The 20,263-nt window shown below is 40.4% G+C and overlaps 1 protein-coding gene across 3 annotated transcripts in view; it reads left to right on the forward strand.

Moving 5' to 3' along the window:
- The window catches only part of BICC1 (BicC family RNA binding protein 1), a 348,944-nt gene extending 338,018 nt beyond the window's left edge, over positions 1 to 10,926 (forward strand). For 2 of the 3 annotated variants that reach the window (XM_064269616.1, XM_064269615.1), the window contains exons 20-21: positions 66 to 165; positions 7,332 to 10,926. In XM_064269616.1, coding sequence (XP_064125686.1) covers positions 66 to 165; positions 7,332 to 7,462 — 231 coding nt within the window. In that variant the 3' untranslated portion in view covers positions 7,463 to 10,926. Of the gene's footprint in view, positions 1 to 65; positions 166 to 4,156; positions 4,236 to 7,331 lie in introns of all 3 variants that reach the window. The other variant, XM_064269617.1, reaches the window with a different exon arrangement.
- Positions 10,927 to 20,263: the final 9,337 nt, after the last annotated feature.

The following is a 20,263-nucleotide window of genomic DNA, read 5'->3' on the forward strand; positions in this document are numbered from 1 at the left end:
CTCTAGAATAAGGAAGAAAATAAGTACTTAACATCTTGGTTACAGATTGTTTTTTTCATTCATAGATCGATCTTCAGACATTCCTCACTCTCACGGATCAGGATCTGAAGGAGTTGGGAATTACTACTTTTGGTGCGAGGAGGAAAATGCTGCTTGCAATCTCAGGTGAATATAAATGCTCACACTCATATTTGAAATCTGACTGGTGGGGCAGTTTCAGCCCATCTGCTTGCTTACCGCCCTGACACCTTGTGGTGTTATAGGGTTCTCCTGCCAAGTGTGCGATGAATGCTGTGTGTCACCACTCCCTCAAGGCATTGCCTGCAAATCTGCTCTGACGATAGGTGCTCCGTAAAACCCTCTTCAGAAAGATCTTAACCCAAATTGACCTATGCAGAAAATCCTCCTTTTTATGGTTAAGCAGTTATCAGTAGGTTTGTAAATATTCCTGATTGAATGTCATGTTTCAAATGTGTCCTTGCACACGAGCTGAGATTATTGCACCACAGAAAAAGATATGCTCCTTGGTATAGCTTGGAACCTGGCAGTATTACTTGTCTTAACGTTGGTTTTTTTTTTTTCCAAAGTTTAAATAGAATTTGTGAGTCACAGAAGGGCGTAGTATCCTGAACGTAGTCACAGAATGAAGGAAAATAATGATGTCTGTCTTCCCAGATCACCTCCTTTATGCATCTGTTGCATGCTCTATGTAATAGAAAATGCTCTGTGTTTATTTACTGGACGCCTCTCTTTGTTTGGAAGGAATCGAGCCAGATGATGAGTTGGGAATAGGTAAATACACACAGTGACAAACCCCAAAAAGGGAACCCTGGTGGCACAATGGTTACGCGCTTGGCTGCTAACCGAAAGGTTGGCAGTTTGAACCCAACAGCTGCTCTGTGGGAGAAAAACCTGACAATCTACTCCTGTAAAAATTACAGCCTAGAAAATCCTATGGAGCAGTTCTACTCTGTGACATGGGGCCACTATGGGCTGAAATTGGTTCAGCAGAACCTAACAACATAAGGCAGTCCACAGAGTACTAAGGAGATCCATTCCTAAGTCTGTCTTTAAGTCTAATTTGTAGGTAAGCCGGAACAGGTGCATATAGTTCTTATTTAGCCTTACTTTAGTGCAAGAGAGGAGCCCTGGTGGTACAGTGGTTAAAGCGGTGGGCTGCTAACCAAACGGTTGGCAGTTTGAACCCACCAGCTACCCCTCAGGAGAAGGATGTAGCAGTCTGCTTCTGTAAAGATTTACAGCCTTGGAAACCCTGTGGAGCAGTTCTACTCTGCCCTTTAGGGTCACTTATGAGTAGGAATTGATGCAGTGGTTTTGTTTGATTTTAGTACAAGAAAAGGTTCAAAGCCTTTTCAATTATTTAAAAGCTGCATATGCAGCAGGTGAAGGTGATTGTGATGAAGAATTTATTGTGAATAGGGGTTGGTTCAATCCAGGGCTTTGAACCAGTTCAAATTGATTCGGTCATAGCTAATGAAGCAAAATTGGAACAGACCTGAATTTTTAAAATTTGGATGATCCAGAATTGTAATCAGAATGCAAAAAATTACAAGTCCAACCCCTGGAATGGGAGACTTGAAGAAGCGTAGTGAGCCATTTCACTCTTGCGTGAAATTAGATTATTTTAGATTATTGCCAGGATTAAGGGGGACCCACATTCAAAGCGGTGCAGTTAGCCGCCATCTTTGAATGGGACTCCACTGATTCCGACTCTGTGCAAAATTGAACAGGCACGAGATTTGGTTGCTATGCACTCGTACGCTGCCCTTGTTTTCTAAGAGGGAGATTACAGTTCTAGCAGGGCTTCGACGTATAATTTTTCCTGTTCTGGTTTTTTGTTTTTTGTTTTTTGGTTATGATTCCGGTTAAACCAAACTTTAAAAATTCAGGTCTGTTCTTCCTCAGCCATGATTGAACCAGGAAGAGCTAGTTAGAAGCCCTGATTCAGTCATTTCAAAGTGAGGGCAAATTTACATAATATTAAAGGGTAAGTATGAGAGTTTTTTCTGTAAGTTGGACTTGTGTAACCTAGGGACTTACTGTACCCCAAAAAGGTGTTTAGAGAAATATAAGGAAGAAATTAAAAAAAAAAAAAAAAAGATACTCTTTGAAGACTTTCCAGTAAAGTTCATGAATATGAAATTTATATACTTGTCTATCTTCCACAAAGACAGAGACACTAAAGGCAGAAGCCAAGTGTCAGGTGTTACGAGAAAGTGACCTGCTTTTTCAGAATGCTGAATTTGTAGGCTCTGCCTCTGAGGCCAGCATTTGCATCCAACTGGTGAAAGTCCTTTCCAAACAGCATTCACTAATCAGATGAACAAATAAAATTAAACACCTCAGTAGTTTTCTATTTTATTTCAGCAGCAGATTCCATTTCCTGCTCTCCCCCTCCTTCCCCAGAAAATCTTATGTATAGATTGAATATCTGAAGCAGATAAAGCAGAGCAGTTTTGAGATAGGATTGGAATGCCAGCCATTGAGCTTCTTCAAGGCTGCCTGTTGGGCTTCTCCCTGGATGAAGGAAGTTCTACACACATCATCTTGTAAAGTCTTTCTCCGCCCTGTGTATTCAGGTGGTTGTCTGTATACAGGGCAGATACTTAATTCCTTTTCATTTGTAAGATCAGTCTAGTATATTTAAAAGAACACTAGATACAATCAAGGAGACCTGGGCTTTGCCTCTACTAAATTTTGAGTCCTTGGTGAATTTCCAAACCTCTTCTGGTTTTGTTTTATTGATCATCAAGGTGGATTGGAATAGATGACTTTGCAAAGTCACCTTCTGTTCCTAAGATCCATCCTTTCCTGTGCTGCGTCATCCAGTTTAGTGAAGAGACACTGCAGTTTTAACAGTATACTTCATTAGCAGGATACCCCTTGCTCTTTCTTTTTTACCATCTGTGGCAATAAGGTAGTTTTTTAACTTACTTGTTTACCCTAAGGTGAAGCCTCAGAGGGCTGTTCCTAGACAACAATTAACTTGATTTATTTTCACATTCTTCTTTTATTAATTTGCAAATGAAACTGCTATGCTGCTAGAAATTTGATTAACCCACATATCCACCGTGCCTATACTGTTAAAATATGCCTGTGGGCCAGCACTTTTATAATGGAGAACTCCAAAATCTTTCACTAGAGATTGACAGAATGTCAGTAACAGTATAATGAAAATAAAGTGAGTTCTTTGTGCATCAACCCAATTTCAAACTCTATAAAGCTTTTAGCAACAAGCAGATATCTCTAACCACTTTCATGGGTTCCAGATGGGTCACAGGAATGTTACTCTGGAATACATTTGTGCTGTGGGAGGTGGGTTTTGGGGAATAGGGAGGTAAACAGAAAAGTTTTAAGTCCTCTTTGAAAGTATATTTTCTACAATCATCTTCTTCAGCGTGGTTCTGTTGAGGTTATGTAATTACTACTTCTATAGATTGCCTCTCAGTGGGATTCACCGGTCCTCTTGCTTTTAAAGGGTATTAGAGACTTGGAATAAGATGCCTTATGAATACTCTGGACGGCGTGAAGTATTTGATTATTTTAAGGATGATTTTTGCCTTACTTTGTTGAGCGCATTTGTATGAACCTGGCAAATCATTTTCTCTGCAAGTAGTAAGTTTGTATTGAGAAACCCTTGATCAAAAAGCTTCTTTTTCCAATTCAACTCACCTGATAACAAAGACATGCATTTATAGCCTGAGAGCATTCCATTTCCAGATAGAGGCAGGATAGCCTGGCAGCCTTGACTCATGTTTGTCTTGTGGTTACACAGCTTGGTTAGATAAGTTTGCTCAGAATTCCTATTTAAAAAGTTTGTAGGTTTTTAGCTTGTAATCAGAGTTGTTCGTTTAGTGTGAGGTTTTTGTTTTGTTTTGTTTTTAGTCTTGGGCCTGAAGACCTTTGTTTTCATATCAGAGAAGGTAAAATTTATCTCTGGAAGAGATGAATTGGAGAATAAATTTGTCTTTTTCAAATTCACACTTTTTGAAAGTTCATGGATTTCTCTCATAGGATTCTAGGGATTGGTTAACTAAATTGACAGGGACACAATGAAAGGAAGTTTAGCGTCCTGTTGACAGGCTTCTCGCCACAGCCTCAGGTAGATCTAACATTTCCCGACCTATTCTTTTAGTTTGTGACTCTGTTCAGATCCGCAACAAGATCCTGAGAGCTGCCAGGATTCTGTGAACCTTGGAATTTCAAAGAAAAAGGTTGGTATTTTCCAAAACTATCCCTCAGGCTTACTGAAAAAATCAGAGGAAGGAGTCTGCTTTTTAGATAAAAACAAACAAATCAAAAAACCTAAAGTCTCTTCAGTAGGACTTGATCCTTGATAACCTTTCTGTAACTTTTACCTCTGTGCTTTGCCTTTGGGGATGTGTATACAGTGTGTGTGCGTATATATATATATGTATATATGTACGTATATGTATAATCTATATATGTCTGTATATGTATAATACATATACACACACACATACACATAGGAGAGTACATATGTACTCTCTTAGAAACTGCATCCTTCAGGAATTGCTGAATTCCCTCATTTTACTTTGAAAGATCTAGTTGATATATAACTTCCCAGAATAAAGTTTTCTTTATGTTTAACTAAATGGTTTGTCTTCAACAGCCCTGATTATTTTCATGTGCTCAATTGTGCATGTTATCTGGGGAGAATGTTGTTTGACCTCATTCTTTCCTTTTCTTTCCCTGTAATACTGGAATGTCCTCCTGACGTGGGGGTTATTCCCCCATGAGAAAATGGAAGCCAGAGAAAGTCTCCTAGCTTGGGTGTGATAAGACTTGCCCAGGCCCTGTCTGTACTTAAGGGGATTCATTTATTCTTAACTTTCTTAAGTTTGCTTTAAAATCCACTCAATTCTGTCTAGATTTCTGAAGTTCTGAAGTGCTGTTTTTATTTTAACAAGATACATATGTTCAACCTTGTGTTTCCATAGGAACTTGAAATAGAAGCCATCTAGCTGTATGCATGCCTGCACGTGCCTTTTGGCTTGTAAAGATTTTTTTTTTTTTTGCTTCTTCAGAACCTTTAAGCTGTTTGTGTTAAAACAATAAATGGGGTGCACTTAATATGAAGCTCTGTTATCTGCATATGGGGAAATACTGACTGCTCAAATCTGTGTATCCGTGGTCTCTGGTGGCCTTCTCTGCCCACCTGATGGTTCGGCTCAGCCAGTGCTCAGGTGCCTTAGCATCAGGCAGGTGGCCAAGTTTTCATCTCTATCGCTGAACAGCTGTGTGGCCTCGGGCAAGTTACTGCATCCGCCTTTAAAATTCAGTTTTCTTATCTATAAAATGGGAATGATAATGTTATCTACTGCTTAAGGAGGATTTAAATAGAATAAAATGGATGTAAAATGCTTGCTATATAATAAACCAAAGCAAAAACCCCATGCCAGTGAGTGGAAATAAACTCTAATAAATCGCTGATATTTTTCTTCTCCTCTAAGACCTGTATGTGAGCAAAAGAGAGACGGTCTCCACTGTTGATTCACCTCTATAGGGCAGGGATCTACATTTTGGAAGGCAGTGGGGTGAAGTATTAGGGGTGCTGGTCCATCTTCCAGAACTCATCTTCCAAATCTTGGGAGAGAGTTGGTCATCTGGCCATATGGCCAGCCTTAACCACCTGTGACCATGTACAGCCTTTCTGAGTCTGTGTTCTCATCCTCAGCGTTACTCTAGTCGGCCACAGCTTGCCCTCTGAACTTCAAAACTCAAAAGGGGATTGTATGTGAGTGTAGTTGAAAAAAGTACTAAGATAAACATAAGGTGTTAAATCACGTATCACACTCCCCCCGAAAAAATTTTGTTTCACACAATTCAGTTCTTTAATCCCTCTGATCTATTTGTAAGGAGCCCTGGTAGCACAGTGTTTAAGCGCTCAGCTGCTAACTTGCTAACTGAAAGGTTGGCAGTTCGAATCCACCAGTTACTCCGTGGGAAAAAAGGCTTGGTGATTTGCTCCTGTGAAGATTACACCCTTTAAAAACCCTATGGGGCTGTTCTCTTCTGTCCTGTAGAATCACCATGAGTCAGAATCAACTTGATGGCACACAACAGCGACAGCAATCTACTTGAAGTTGAATATGTTTGAAGATACTTGCATTTAGAGGCGATCAGAAACCCTAATTTCTAGAGTCTGTCGATTCTGTTTATTTTGTATGAGTCATGAAAAGAGTTACAACAGCTGATTCAAGGGCTTGTGGGGGTGGGGTGCTTTAGATAATCATAAACAAGGTAGACTGCGTCAGTTACTTTTCATCCTTTGTTTGGGATTGATCATTTTTATTTGGCAAAAGGGACAAACTAAATAGTCTTAAGTATCCTGGTTTCTTTAAAATTAAAATGGAACATTTCAATTTTTTTCCCCTGAAAATTCGGAATATGATTGTTTTCGAGTATTAGTTTCCTAAACTAATGTTGATATTTTTGCTAAGTTGATTTTTTATTCAAAGAAAATTGTCCTTTGGTGTGATTCCTCAGAACTGTTCTGACTCTAGGGCTGTAGCCATCACCGGTTGGCCGAGCCACGCAGGCTGTGGTTTAACATTTCGGGGCGCTCCTCAGAGATCCTCATATTTAGGTGTGGGATCTCTTTTTCATGTCTGATTTTAATAATTTAAGGATTGTCATGTTTGACGTGGATGAGTTCAATAGTTGTTATAATTTTGTGTCATTCTGTGGCAATACGTTCTCTCACGTGCCTTTCATCAACCTCTCTTGTCCCCTCTTGCCTCAGGAATGGCATTTGGGGCAAGTGGGGAAACTGTATTATTTGTGCGTCTGGAGTTTAGAGGGTTCTGAGGATGACATAGCTGCTAGCTAGTTCACAAACTGCAGTAAAAAGTGTGTGCTGCCTTTGGTTTCCTAGGCTACCAATGTACACCAGTTGCCATGGAGTTGACTCTAACTCATGGCAGCTCCATGTGTGTCAGAGTAGAACTGTGCTCCATAGGGTTTTCAGTGGCTGATTTCTTGGAAGTAGAGTGCCAGGCCTTTCTTCCGAGGTACCTCTAAGTGGCCTCAAACCTCCAGCTTTTCAGTTAGTAGCTAAACGCATTAAACATTGGTGCCACTCAGTGACTCATATATACTACATTTAAATCAGACTTGCTCGTATTTTTGAAATGTCGTGATCATCACCTAGAAGTTTGCTTTTTGCTCTTAGGCTTTGACTTTCCCCCCAAATCTACCATGCCATCATTTTCAGAGCTCTGATGTCATATCCCGTAGATAACAGAACTTCTTCGTTGAGTTCCTCACAATTCTCTCTTTCTTTCTAGAACTAAATAAAAACCGAAGAAAGCTTTTTGAACCGCCAAATGCACGCGCATCTTTCCTGGAAGGCGGAGCAAGCGGGAGGCTGCCCCGTCAGTATCACTCAGACGTTGCTAGTGTCAGTGGCCGCTGGTAGCAGTACACTCTAGTCACACGCCCGCCAACTAACTGCAAAGTGCGACACAGGAAACCTGTGAACAGACTTCACTGCACATCGTCCTCAGCACTCTGGGTGTCTGGTATCAGGACCAAAGCATCGTATTCACACCTGTACCTTGTGCCAAAAAGGAAGGAAAGAGAGAAGATGTTCTTATGTCATTGTACAGAACACCAAATGTTGATTTCTTTTTTTAAATGGCAATTGGACAGAATTCGTAATAGGAGGATAGTGCTTTTTGGGTTTTTTTTTTTTTTTCTGTTTTTATTTACGTATATAACATATGCACTGATTTTTTTACTTAAAATGAAGGATAAATTGACATCTGGGATGCCAGAGAGCATAGAGGTTATTTCGTTTGCTTGTTTTGTTTTGGTATTTGGGAATTTAAAAAAATCAAAGAGGAATTTTCTGGTACTGCTTTAAAGTAATTATTGCAATCTTTCAGCACTTTACACGTTCTGATTTCTTGTCCTGTGGAAGTTGTCTCTCTCTTACTTTCGTGTCACCTGATGTATTGGTACAAATCAAATTTAGTCACATTTTTCTGACTGCATCAAATTTTTATTTGAAACGGTACTGGATATTAGTTTCTGTGCAGAATATCCTGTGACTTTTGGAAATGTAAGTGACTCCACTTGGTCCTGGACCAACTCTGTTCATTTACGTCAGCATCCTAGAAACACTTCACTCTGCACCTAGTTCACTGTAACAGGTGCCAAGAAAGACCAAATGGACTTTGCAATATTAACCCTTTGCAGTCATCATATGTAGCTGCTGCCTGTATTGCTAAAATGATTTTAATGGTTGTCTGAAGGCAAAGGGCTATTTTTAGTATACTGCCACTAAAGGACATTTATTTATATCAAACTTTTATTTTTAGATATTATAAGCATACAGTACATAACTGATTAAATTGATATCTACTGGAGATTTATGGTAGAGAATGGACGGCATTCAATAACTGGAGCCCTAGATTGTCACTTTATTTAAAAAGATAAATAATCATTTGACAAGACAGCACTGTTGCCATTACAAGGAGAAATAGATTACCGTCCTTATCATGTACAGATTAATTATGCTCCATGTGATCACAGGACTTTCCTAAAACCATATCTGTCTGCTTGAAGTAGACTTGGGTTTGTTGAGAACGGAAAGGCTTTATTTAAGTCTCCAGAGTGACGGTTCATAGGATGACATAAAGTTCTGAAGGAAAAAAAAAAAAAAACCTATTTTTTAAGTGGCTAGACTCATTGATACAATCTTATACTGTGAAAGTCCAAGAAATCAGGCAACATTGTTTCCTGAGTCTTTTCAGACATCTTATTATGAATTTATGAAGGGTTTTCAATCCATGAAGAAAATCACAAAGTGCCTCTTTTTAGCAAAGCAATATTATTTCCAAGTAAGTTAATTTGTTGGAAAACTTTGCCATAGGAAATGTTGTGAATTACCTGTACTGTATTGCCTTATTTATGTTCAGTATTCAAGACTACCTGGACATAAACCTCTCTTGTGTGCTCAGCAGAAGGCATTAGATAGGCATATACAACAGTTGGGGGGTTTTATACAAATGTGGAATAAGAAATTCTTGCCTGACATTTTTCCATGGCTAAGTCTTACCATTAATGTAATAATAATTGAAGAGACATTTTACACATAGAAAAAAAAGGATTGGTTATATTAAAGGCATAGACAGTGGGGCTGTCATAAAATTATCAATCATAACTGGCACTAAGGAGCTGCCCATTCTTAAACTGTATCTGCTTAGCGAGGTAGAACCAAATTACTCCCTTTGCAAGTACAATGGGATAATCCTGTGCACGTGTACACAGATGATCACGTGGCGCTCCCTGCCTTACGCAGTTGTAAGAACGCATCACAGTGTATGTTCAACACGAGATAATAATTTTCCATTAGCTTCCTGTTCAACAGGTCCCCCAGTGCTCTACATTTTACTTATTCTTTAATATGACCTTTCCGGATAAATAATCATCACTTGGAGCTCTTTTCCTACCTCTCTACCCTGCATTTGGAACAGGAGGGAGATGGAACGAATATGCAGTATTAAATTGAGATAGGTTTATGAACAGTGCTTTGAAACTATGCCAAAGGGAAAACTGTCCCAATTAATCTAGATTAAATAGGGTGGCTAAAAACAAATAAAAACACTGGAAATTACTTTATCTCACTTTCTCTTGATGCAATGAAGGGAATATGACACTACAGTGTATGGTGTTGTCAGTGTTATATGATGCACAAAATATTTGGATTATTTGCATAAATATTAGTTTTTAATCAATCTGTGCCTTAATAGTGACCGGTTATCTGTAAATAGAGAACAGATACAGATTGTATTTTTGTGTGGGTTTTTGTCCTCTTAGTGATTTATCTTTTTTTAATGAGAAATGGAACTAAACATTGAAAATGGGAATTTTTTCTAATCAATTGTTACATAAAAAATAAATTTATATAACCCCTTTGTATTGCCCTTGCTAGATGAAATGTGTCTTCTTTTTTTAAAAAATCTTTACACATAAACTCCATGTTGTTTTCTAAGAAAACTTATTTTTCTGTTTTCAGCAGAGTTGAAAAACGTCTGCAGTAGAATTGGACTTGCCCTCTCGGTCGTGTGGTTTTGCACTGACAGCCCTCACTTTCAGCCAGGAGCTGGGGCACTTTATTTTAGCCAGGGAATCCAGGACTAGTAATCAGTCATTCTTTCTCTGGCCACCCATAAAATAGGTACATACAAAAAAGAGTAACGTTATGAGACAGGATTATTATTATTTCTTTCTTTTATGAAGACTCAGGTGTGTGACCGCTTTCACAGCCTCATCCATCAGCAGAGGAGCTCCGTGCTGAAGCGGCGCTGGGCTTTTGACCCAGGTTCCCCTTTAAGAGACTGACCGTGCAGTTACAGTGCTAGGCACTGAGATTCTGAGGGAACTCATTCTGAAACAAAATTGATACCATAATATCAGCCCTGAGAAGCAGTGTACAAATCACTGGACATAGTACATGGCACATAGTAAGCAATGAATCAATTAAAATCAGTTGCCATCGAGCCGACTTTGACTCATGGCAGCCCTGTGTATGTCAGAGTAGAACTGTGATCCACAGGGTTTTTGATTGCTGAATTTTCAGAAGTAGATTGCCAGGCCTTTCTTCGGAGGTGCCGCTGGGTAGACTAGAACCTCCAACCTTTTAATTAGCAGCTGAGCACATTAATCACTTGCACCACTCAGGGACTCGATAGCAGTTACTGTTGTTAATAACTGGTTTTACTTTCCCTGCTTAGGCCTCTCTTTGCCCTTTCAGGAATTTTCACTGTGTTCGTCTGCCTTCTGCATCAGAAACGGAGAGACTGTTTCCTGTGCCAGAGTGCTTAGTCATTAGGAAGATATAAACTCCAGTCTCAAAGACCTCCTCTCCTGACTGATTAAGCTACAAGTCAGAATACTTTCCAGAGGTCAAGGTCAGGGCCCTTACACTTGGTACAAAAACTACTCTTTTCTGTGTTCGATTTTTTAATCTTTAAGACCCTTTTTATTCTTTTAAATTTCTGATTCACCAGAGTATAACTGGGTTCACCATATGGTTGGGGAGGGTTAGTAGTTAATTCTAATTGTCATACAGCTTGTGCTTAATTATGTTCGTAAAGAGTTTTCATTACTTCCAGGTGGTGTTTTATCCCTCCCAAGGTCACCTCACTCTTACCCCCTGGTTTTGCTTAATTTCTCCCACTTGTATTCGTTTCTGCCCTTCACCATCCTGGGATATAATACCAGTTTCTCTTGTGCGTGTATTACGAACTTCTCTTTTACAGGAGACATTTGCCTCCATTTTGTGCTACGTAAAGTTGTTCGCGCCTTAAAAAGTGAACTGAGATAATAGTTGACTGTTCCTACAGACTGGCCAGGATACTTCAAAAACACTTCATCAAGGGCTTTTACATTTTTGGTTGCTTTTTAAAATACTTTGACTCATTCTGAAAGGAGGCAAGTGGAGCTTGAAGTTCCCTTTTCTCAAGGGTTAGGCTGTGAACGTGTTTTGGAACAGATTTTGGAAATTGGCTTCTGCGTCTTACTTTGGAGGCAGAATTTCAGTGTGGGAACCAAAAACCTTTAGGAAAAAATTACAGTAACTGAAATGTTTCAATTTCATAATAGAATGCTTGGGTGAGTTACAAGAGGAAAAAAAGAGTAGCTCAATGATTTGGTGTGTGTGGCCCTTTTTTTCAAGGCCAGAGAAAACAAATGACTCTGAACTCACTGTCTTCAGTGCTTCCTAATCCCTAATAGAAAGGCTGTGGGAATTGGACATTAAAAGACTTTTAGCAAAACATCTAGAAAACAATTTATGTTCAAACAAATTTTTCACTGAAGCACAACTGTGTCCAAATGGCTGATGCAATTTGATACAAAGTTGCCATGGAATAAAGTTTTCCACCATTATAAATTTGATGTGGGTGGGGGATTTTTCCTTATTTTTTCCCTCTTTGCCAGAATCATGGAGCTGTGGTGAGGCAGTGGTTAAACATGAGCTGCTAACCAAAAGTTGGCCATTTGAACCCACCAGCCGCTCTGAGAGACAAAGTGTGGCAGTCTGCTTTTGTAAAGATTTCAGCTTTGAAAACCATATGGCGCAGTTCTGCTCTGTCCTACAGGGTCACTATGAGTCAGAGTCAACTCGACAGCAATGCGTTTGGGTTGCCAAAATCTTAGACGGGCGTTAATAGCAGCCAAATGAAGCTGGTAATTTCTTCCCATAGGTGGAAAAATGTCCACAATGAAAAGTAACACTAATTTTTGTTTCACAAATCTAAGTTTCTAAATGAGGAAGGGAAAGCCCATCTTATTACTTTGTTTATATATTTAAAAGCTTTAAAAACACATGAAACTACCTTCAATATTTCTATAAGCAGGGTGACTTTAAGTTACAGCTTTATAAGATAATAAATCAGGCACTCCAAATAATGTGAACGCCTTTAAAGAACTGACTGTTTTAAAAAATGTAAACACCAAAGAACACAGAGTTGAGCTAGAAAACCATATGATAGGAATGAAAAGATTTGTCTCCCATTTATCTTCATATGCCTAGTACAAATAAAAAACTGGACTACCAACTATCCATATAATGGGAAGTACCAATGTGAAAAATGGATCCATTACGTTCAGGTCACACTATGTTCGAGGCATGTTCAAACACTATGTTTATCAGTTAATAAGATGAAGCCAGTTAAAGAAAACTTAGAAGGGTAGCTTCTGGTGCCTAATTATCTGCCCTCCGCATACGTTATTTCTGTACGAAGCATTCTGGTTTTTTGGTCAGTTGGTTAACAAGTCTAGGTGATGGAGATGTGGGTGCTCTTTATACAAGTGCTTCTCAAACCATATGTGGTAAAAAGCCAGTATTCGTTTTTTGTTTTTTAAGTGATTGCAGACTGATACATTTGTAAAATACAGTAAAACTATGTGGCAGTATAAAATTGCTGTAAAAATGCTAAGTGCTTGCTCTCATTTTCTGTACTTAGACGAGAACAAACAGTTCAACAACTCACACCTGTCCGCAGAACACTCTTTGAGACATACTGAATTATACTATTCTCTAAACCTACTGGGGCCCTGGTGGTGTAGTGGTTAAGAGCTCGGCTGCTAACCAAGAGGTCGGCAATTCAAATCCACCGTATAGTGCAGTTCTACTCCGTGCTGTAGGGTCACTATGAGCGGAATGGACTTGACCGCAACGGGTTGGGTTTTTTTTTTTTTTTTCCTCGACTTACTAAGTATGTGAAAGTTTCCATAATAGAAAGCATGAAAATGTATTCAAACATACATACGTGGATTTATCAGGTGTCATCTGCATGTTTAATTAGCCACACTCACGTGAAGAGAACTTACATGTACTTTGAAGGATTTTAATATGCAGCCAGTTGTATCAGCACCCAAATGTGCCTCCCACGTGTGCTCAATGTGCTGGATTTATAATGTATGTTCCATTTGACGTCTGTTCTTTTGCCAGCCCCGTGGCTACTACTGCAACTCCCCTGGCTTTAATGTATCAAAATCTCCCTCCGCTGGTTTCTCCATCTCATTCTGTCTCATGTACTTAACGCTTTCCCACAGTTGAGGGAAAATAGCATCTTTGGTCACTTGGAGGAGAGTTTATTTTGTGTGGCAGTACCTCCAGGATCTGGTATGCTCTAGAAGCAGAAAACATTTCCGTTGATGTCCTCAAGATGGTGGTTTGCAGGGTTTCAAGGCAGCGGCCTACAGGGCCGCGCATGTGACTTTACAGCATTTTGAAGGCAGGCCCATTGCCGTTTTTATCCTTACGGGGCTCATCCAGGCCACTTTGTTCTAAGCCAACCTTTATTAGCAGATGTTAGAACTGTACCTCTTTAGGATGCTCTTGGAAATTGACTTTAACATTCTGGTCAAGCAGAGAAGTCATCCCAGGACCCTAAATGGACAGTGATAAAGATACATTTTCAGCAGCAAAAGGAAAAGCAAATTTCAAACACTGTCACTCCAGCCTCCAGCCCAGCGAAGGGAGTTGACAGCTATGTGAAGAGGGTGTCCAAACCAATGTGCCTGCTGGAACTGAACGGAGCGAACATGTGGAGTGACAGTGACAAACCAAGTACAAGCTGCTTGGGGGTTATGAGGACCAGCTGTTCATACAGAAGGGAAAGGAACCCAGTATAATACGTAAAGGGAAAGAGGGAAATAGGGGAAACATGCTGAGCAAAGCCTACCGGCCACAACACAAAAGAATGAGATCCCAGGGCTGTATCTGTGGACTTTGCATGTATTTATTCTGCTTCTGTGGTCATGAGCCTTGCCATGGCAACTGCTTCAGCTAAAAAGATACTCCTCAAATGACACAGCTCCAAGTAGTGGCTTCCTTTCCAAGGACTGCTCAGATCTTTCAGGATTTTTACCAGTTAAGTAGGTGAGGGGGAGGGACAGGTGGGCATACTACCATGCCCATGATAGAAGGAATAGGGAGACTCCATGGGAAGTTGGAAGATGAGCCACATCAGAGCCTGGATACAAATCTTCCTTCATAAATAAGTGAACAGGCACCACACACCCACAGGTAAACAGCCCTGCTGGTCATGTGGGCATGAGTGCGCACAGAGCCTGTCCAAGCTCAGAGGCTCTTGTGTAATGACCCTCACACTCTCAACTCACAGCTGCAGGTCCGCATATGAATTAGAATAGTAATTCCTATTTTATGCTTGGTCTTTAGACTTATAATGCTTTGGACTATAGTTTTTGTTTTCTCTTAAATTTCTTCCATTTTAGCCATTTTTAAGTGTATGACTTAGGGATATGAATTGCACTCACAGTGTTGTACAACTGTCACCACTATCTATTTCTAAAACTTTTTCATCACCGCGAACAGAAACTCAGTGCCCATTAAGCAATAACTCATCACTCCCCCTTTCCCCAGCCCCTGATAACCACTAATCAACTTTAGTCTTTTACCTATTCTGGACATTTCATATAAATGGCATTACAGAGTATGTGGTCTTTTGTGGCTGGCTTTCACTTAGCGTAATGTTTCAGGGCTTATCTATACTGTACCTTGTATTAGTACTTCATTTCTTTTTACAGCTGAATAATATTCTATTTTATGGATATACCATATTTTGTTTATCCATTCATCTGTTGATAGTTGTTTGGGCTGTTTCTACCTTTAGGGTATGGTGAATAATGTTATACATTTGTTTTTAATTTTTTAAAACTAATAATTTTATAGACATACAGATTCCCCAGCTCCACCCTAAAGTATTGAAAACAGATCTTTGGGCAAAGTCCAGGGAATCTGGATTTTTCTAAAAGCTTCCCAAATGGTTCTGTCACGTCAAGGCTAGAAACCCAGGCTTGAAACCATTGGATGGCACCATTGTTAGACGTTCATTTCAATTTTAACATTATTCCTTGATTCTAAATTTGAGTCTAACTCAGTCTTTTAGATACTATTTAAAAGACTTTAGGCACAGGCTGCATTGCAATTTGCTGTTCTTTAGCCAATCTGTTTTTCAAAGAGTAAATAGTAAGGGGCAAATAAGAGCTCTAAAGGAAGCGATCCTGAGGAAAACACAGCTTTTAATCTTCTGCATTAAAACAGATTCCCTCAGGATTTATATAAGGCAATGGTTTGAAGAATAGATTAGCAGATTGGATATTGTACTTGAAAGGAATAAAATTACTTCATCAGAATTCCACACTTCAGACTGGTCTGCCCTCCCTCCAAATAAGGAAGGACCTCCCCCTTCTAAAACTGAATTCCACGCTACTAACGTTGTTTGTCTACTAGATTCTGAACCGCCAGGTCCTTAAGTTCTTCATAGCAGTAATGATTCACATTAGCCATATTCTTTCTCAATTTCTTCCCAACAATGGGGAGATGTTAGTTGTGGCTCACAGCAGAAGGTGAGCTCTGGGCACTGAAAACACCAGGAAGGCAACTACCATCGTGGATTCAGGACCCACCCACTGCCAGGACGGAAAACATTCATTTTCCTGGGCTCTCATGGTACCTGAAGGCCACCATTAAGTCTGTCTCTTTGGGTTAATACAGGAATGGCCCCTAACATGCAAAAACAGGACACAGAGATGGGAATCCGTACCATCCTGCTCTTTTTTCCTTCCTACCTTGCCAGATCCATTCCTTCTGGGCAGACCACCATCGTGGGCGTGTGACCTATGCAGTCACACAGGGCCCTGCACTTTGATGGGCCTTGCATTTGGTTTAATGCTCTCCTACTGTTGCCATCTTGAAACCGTTAATAATTTTTGAATAAGGGGTACTGCATTTTTATTTTGCATCGTTGTTGCTGATAACTGCCATTGACTTGGCCCCTGACTTATGGCGACCCCATGCACAATGGATTGAAACACCATGGTCAGTTGCAGATCAGACTGTTGTAGTCCACAGGTTGGCTGATTTTCAGAAGCAGATTTCCAGGACTTTCTTCCTAGTCTGTCTTAGTTTGGAAGCTTCACTGAAACTTGTTCAGATCATAGCAACACTCAAGGCTCCACTGACAGACAGGTAGTAGCTGCACATGAGTCGTGTTGGTCAGAAATCAAACCCAGGTCTTCCACATGGAGGGCAAGAATTCTACCATTGAGCCACCACTGCCCCATTCATTTTGTACTGGGCCCCACAGCTTAGGTAGCTGGTCTTGCCTCTGGGGTTGCTCCAGCTCCCTAGGAATGCTCAGAAACACTCAGCCTGTCCAACTTCCTTTTTCCATTTTTGTGGCTGTCACATTAAACTGCACAGCAAGATGAATGGGGAAAAGTGGCCAGATTTGGGAAATTAGACAGAGGTCTTCTCACTGGAACAGGGACATAGAGAATGCTTCCTGTCCTTTGGCCCATTTCCCTTTCTTGGCAAGACAAACACTGCTCCCTCCCAGCCTCACTTGGCTCATGGACTGGTCTTCAATAAATAACAAGTTCGACATACAACTATTATTATAGTGTTTGTGGAAAGTGTTAGGGAAGCCAGAATCATAAAAGAAACCTCCTTCCCTTGCCTCCCTCCTTGGTGTGTGTATGTGAAGTAAATGATCCACTGGAGGGGCTGTGTTATCTGACCGGTGACTGCCGTGCAATGCTCAGTCTCTGTCTGTCTAGCACCATTTGCTAGACAGAGGCTGGAGGTCTACCTCCTCCTTGGATAATCTGCCCCTTCTGTATTCTGTAAGCTTTTTATAAGTACTTTTCTCTTAATCAGCCTCATGCTTCCATCAAATTGGATCTCAGAAATAAAACGAGATGTGAATGTGCAGGAGAAAAAAGGAAGTTGAACTAAGACAGAGCAGATCAGAAAGAGGCGGCCAGTTGTTTTCTTTTGCCCAGTATGTGGGCAGGAAGGAGGTAGTGTTTTGCTAATCAAAGGAAGGTGAAAACCCTACCCTGGAATTGCTTCCTGAACCCTGTACCTAGCCCATAACTGATGTTCTAGGATATCCTGGATTTTGCACAGCTTGAGGAGAGAAGTCAAATGAAACAGTCAACATGAGCAGCAGTTAAGATACTATAAGGAATATTACCCAGTTATATGCTGACAGCCACAGAGTTCTGAAGCCACTGAAAGTAAAAGACGATGACGTAGATGTTTCAGTGTTCACAATGTCCTGAGGGACTCATGGCAAGTGTAGCCTGCAGAAGGGTGTTGGTCCCTTCTGGAGTGCTCTGGACTCACTAGGATCCAATCTAAAAATGACTACTGGTAGCTGATCCTGAGTCCAGAATAAAAGTAGCCAACATTTATTGAGCCTTTGCCTTATACCAGGGCTTTGAACCTGTTTGTTCCAGTTTGAACTCCCTCTGAGATTTGTACTTTCACCCCAGATATACTGAATCAGCATCTATATTTTAACAAGATCCCCAGGTGATGCTTATGTATAATAAATTTTGAAAACCACTGCTCTACTAGTGGTTCTCAGAATTGCTCCCTTACCAACAGTATTAGCATGGTCTGGGAACTTGTCAGAAATACAAATTCTTAGCAGGGGTCCAAACCAGAGAGAACTGGTTCAAAGCCCTGTTTATACCATGCACTGTGCCAAATGTTTTATGTAGGTTATCTCATTTAATCTTTACAAAAACCTTATGAGGCAATGTATTTGTCAGTGCTCATTTGGTTGCAAATGGGAGAAACCCACCTCAAAAGTCTTTAAGCGAAAAAGGCAATGCATTGACTCCTATAACTGAATAGCCCAGGGAATAGCTTCAGGCATGGCTAGATTCAGGTATCCAATGTTCTTGGGAATCTGTTTCTCTCCAACATTCAGTTTCGCCTTTCTCTGTTGGGGTTTGTTCACCAATGGCTCTCTTCAAAGTGGTCACTAGTAGCTCAGAGCTTTTATCCTGTGGAAAGAACATGTCTTTCACAATAGTCTAGCAAAAGTCCTGAGGCTGACTCTTATTGGCTTGTATTGGATCACATGGTTGCCCCGGAACCAATCTATGACTCGGTTAGCTGGACCTGGATTACATACCTACCCATGGATCCAGCCACATGGACTGAGTGGAAGAGGAGTGGTGGCTCACCAAAGATAAAGAGAGGGCTGTTATTGGAAGAAGGTGGCATAGACGATAGCTGGTAAAAACAAAAGGTTTCTATTATGGGAGGATGCTATTGTCATCCCCCCTTACAGATGGTAAAACAAATGCAGAGACAGGTTATGTAATTTGCCAAAGGTCGTACAGTTAGGAGGAGATCAGTGAGGGTTTAAATATAAACTCTTTGAGTCTAAAAAGGGAATTCTTCACTATCATGCTGAGCTACAAAAGATCTGGGGCAACGTGGGCCACTTTGGCTGGTTGCAAGTTGCCTTGTGTTCTAATCTTTGGACCGTGGTCAGAAGATTAGAATATGACTTTTGAAAATAGAATATCTTTATGTCTCTGTGAGTAGACTGGAGAGAAGAATCCTGCCCTGCTCCTCACGCAAAGTAATGTAGTAAAGTTTTGATGAGAGCTTCTTGCCTGGGCAAGGTTCTTCGCTGAGAGTGCACACACAGCTTTGAAGTGGCGGCCCTTCTCTGGGCTGTGTGTTGGAAACGTTTGGCCTGGAAGAGTCATGTGGGGAGTAAATCAGATATACTCTCCTGGCACATCAGCCCTCTTGGGAGATTCACATGCTCTGATATCTCTAACTGCAGTGGAAACAAAAGAAGCCTTGGATTGGAAAACAACGTAATGGCTGTGGCTCCTATATGCATGGTTTTCAACCAATCAAGAAACAATTATAATTATCACAGGAAGTGAGAAGAGGGCAGGGAATGTACCAGGTCTCTCCTACTCCTACCTCTGCCTCTCAACCTCCCTTCCTACCCCTCCTTCAGGGCAGGGGAACATGCCTGATTTATCTTTGAATCCCTCTAGTCACATTGCTATATTGTTGTTGTTGGTAGCAATGGAGTCCGCTCCAACTCATGAAGACTCTGTGTAACAGAACAAAATGTTTAGGGTCTTGTACCATCTTTATGATCATTGGTATGTTTCAGTTCATTATTGCAGCTATTTTATAGTACCTTCCAACGTAGGGGGCTCATCTTCCAGCACTATATCAGGGAATATTCTGTTGTGATCCATACAATTTTCATTGTCTAATTTTTGGAAGCAGATCACCAGGCCTTTCTTTCTAATCTGTCTTAGTCTGGAAGCTCTGATGAAACTTGTCCACCATAGGTGACCCTGCCGATATCAGAAATATCAGTGGCATAGCTTCCAGCATCACAGCAACAAGTGAGTGACCACAGTACACCAAACTGACAGACGGGTGATGGTGCATTGTTATAAAAGTGTTTAAATGCAAATATTCTACTGTGCTCCTTCTAGTGATCTGATAGAACTTAGCTTTGCTTTTTTTTTTTTTTTTATAGGGTCGCTATGAGTCGGAATTGACTTGAGGGCAACAGGTTTTTTTTTTTTTTTTTTTTGGTTTACTGGCTAAATATTGATGATTGGATTTAGCCCACTTACCAGCTCTTCATTACTTTGGGCAGGTTATTTGACTCTCTAACACTCAGCCTCATCTGTGAAATTCAGTTAGCAAACATCTACTAATCAAAAAAAACCAGACCATTGCTATTGAGTAGATTTGGACTCATAGCCACCCTATAGGACAGAGTAGAACTGCTCCATAGGGTTTCCAAGGAGTGCCTGGTGGATTCGAACTGCCGACATTTTAGTTAGCAGCCTTAGCTCTTAATCACTACACAATCAGGGTTTTGAAATATCTACT

The sequence above is a fragment of the Loxodonta africana genome, chromosome 16, assembly GCF_030014295.1.
Source record: "Loxodonta africana isolate mLoxAfr1 chromosome 16, mLoxAfr1.hap2, whole genome shotgun sequence".
Classification (NCBI taxonomy): domain Eukaryota; kingdom Metazoa; phylum Chordata; class Mammalia; order Proboscidea; family Elephantidae; genus Loxodonta; species Loxodonta africana.